The following is a 1,607-nucleotide window of genomic DNA, read 5'->3' on the forward strand; positions in this document are numbered from 1 at the left end:
ATAAAAGTTATATGGAGGAAGTATATTTGTAAAGGGACCATAAATGTGAAAGAATAATAAAAACATTGTTAATAATTATAAATAAATTGAAAAACTCCAAAAATAAAGGGACCATAAATATAAAATAGAGAGTTTGTAGGTAATAAAAAAATAAAAAATAAAAAAGAGGCCAGTGAGGAATGAAAAAAAAAAAGCCCATCTAATAGGACCTTATGTGAAATATAGGTTTAGGGGGGGGGGGGGGGGGGGGGGGGGGGGGTTGTATAACAGGACCCCGTAACATTCATTTACTACAATTAATGTCGTTATTATCTTTTAGCACAAAACCTAACATGCACGCATTACAATTCTTTTGTATATATATGGAAAGAATGTAGATTGGCTTCACCAGTCACCCGCATGAAAAAATATAAAAACAAAAATAGAAAAGTCGTCACTGGTGAAATGGGAAGGTAAGGCATCGTCCACGATAACAAAAGCATGTGCTGATAAAATATGGCCTTTGTTCATCGACTTCTTCAATTTACACAAATGGTTTCCCAACATGTCTACTTGTTATGGGATCCATGGCGTCAACGGTGAGGTTGGCTGCATACGCTACAGTGATGGTTTCTTTTTTGAAGAAGATGATGGCGTTCGTGAAGCTAACTGGGTAAAGGTTCGGTTGGTAGCTGTTGATGCAAACGAGATGTCCCTAAACTATGAGATTATTGGATGCAATTTTGGTTTTGACAAATCTAATTATCTTGGCACATACAAAGTCGTTCCTAGTGGTGATGAGGGGTGTGTGGTCGAGTGGTCTTTTACTACTGATCCGATTGAGGGCATAACATGTGAATATGTTGTTGAGAAGTATCAACATATACTCGATCGAATGACCAAGAAAATGGAGGATGCTGTTGTCGACAAGAACGATCTTTAAAGCTCGAGAAGAACGATCTTTAAAGCTCTATAGAATTCAATAAAATAAAACACGTGTAATGTTTTTTACTTAAGTTTCACTTTCATTATGCGTGGTCGTTAATGTAACTATACCAATAACACGATTATGCTATATAACAATATGTGAAATTATGAAGAAGGAAAATGATTTTAAAGCCCAACAAAGTTTCCAAACCATTCAAAAAATCTCAATAATGTTTTGTCTATTCAAAAAACTCAACGAACTTAACTTTTTGTCTAAAAAAGTCCAACAAAATTCCAAACCGTTCAAAAAATCTCAATTTGGTTATGTTTAAGTTCATTGGAGTTTTTTTTTGAACAGTCAAAACATGATTGCAGTTTTTTAAACGTTTTGAAAATTTTGTTGGTTTAACAAGTCATTTTCCCGATACGGTAATAAGCCACATAATCTATTTCTCTTATTTGACTTTCAGGAAAGTGTAACTTATTTAGACTTTTTAGACAAAAAGTTAAGTTCATTGGGTTTTTTTGAACAGACAAAACATGATTAAGGTTTTTTGAACGGTTTTGAAACTTTGTTGGGCTCATAAATCATTTTCCCTTATGAAGAACTAACAGAAGGCCCAACACACCATTGGCACGACATGGGTTTGAGGACGGTGTAGCGACGTTTGGGTTTGCCTATTAATTATATTCAAGAGTTT

General features: G+C 34.4%; 1 protein-coding gene across 1 annotated transcript; it reads left to right on the forward strand.

Annotated features, from left to right (window-relative positions):
- Window positions 1–403: 403 nt before the first annotated feature.
- Window positions 404–1,036, forward strand: LOC145011268 (lachrymatory-factor synthase-like; the record flags this gene model as incomplete). Its single annotated transcript, XM_078969954.1, has 1 exon — window positions 404–1,036. A coding segment is annotated over one exon (519 nt), but the record flags the coding sequence as incomplete, so codon positions are not given.
- Between the last annotated feature and the right edge of the window lie 571 nt (window positions 1,037–1,607).

This window comes from Lactuca saligna, chromosome 1 (genome assembly GCF_052625555.1).
Source record: "Lactuca saligna cultivar CGN05327 chromosome 1, ASM5262555v1, whole genome shotgun sequence".
Classification (NCBI taxonomy): Eukaryota; Viridiplantae; Streptophyta; class Magnoliopsida; order Asterales; family Asteraceae; genus Lactuca; species Lactuca saligna.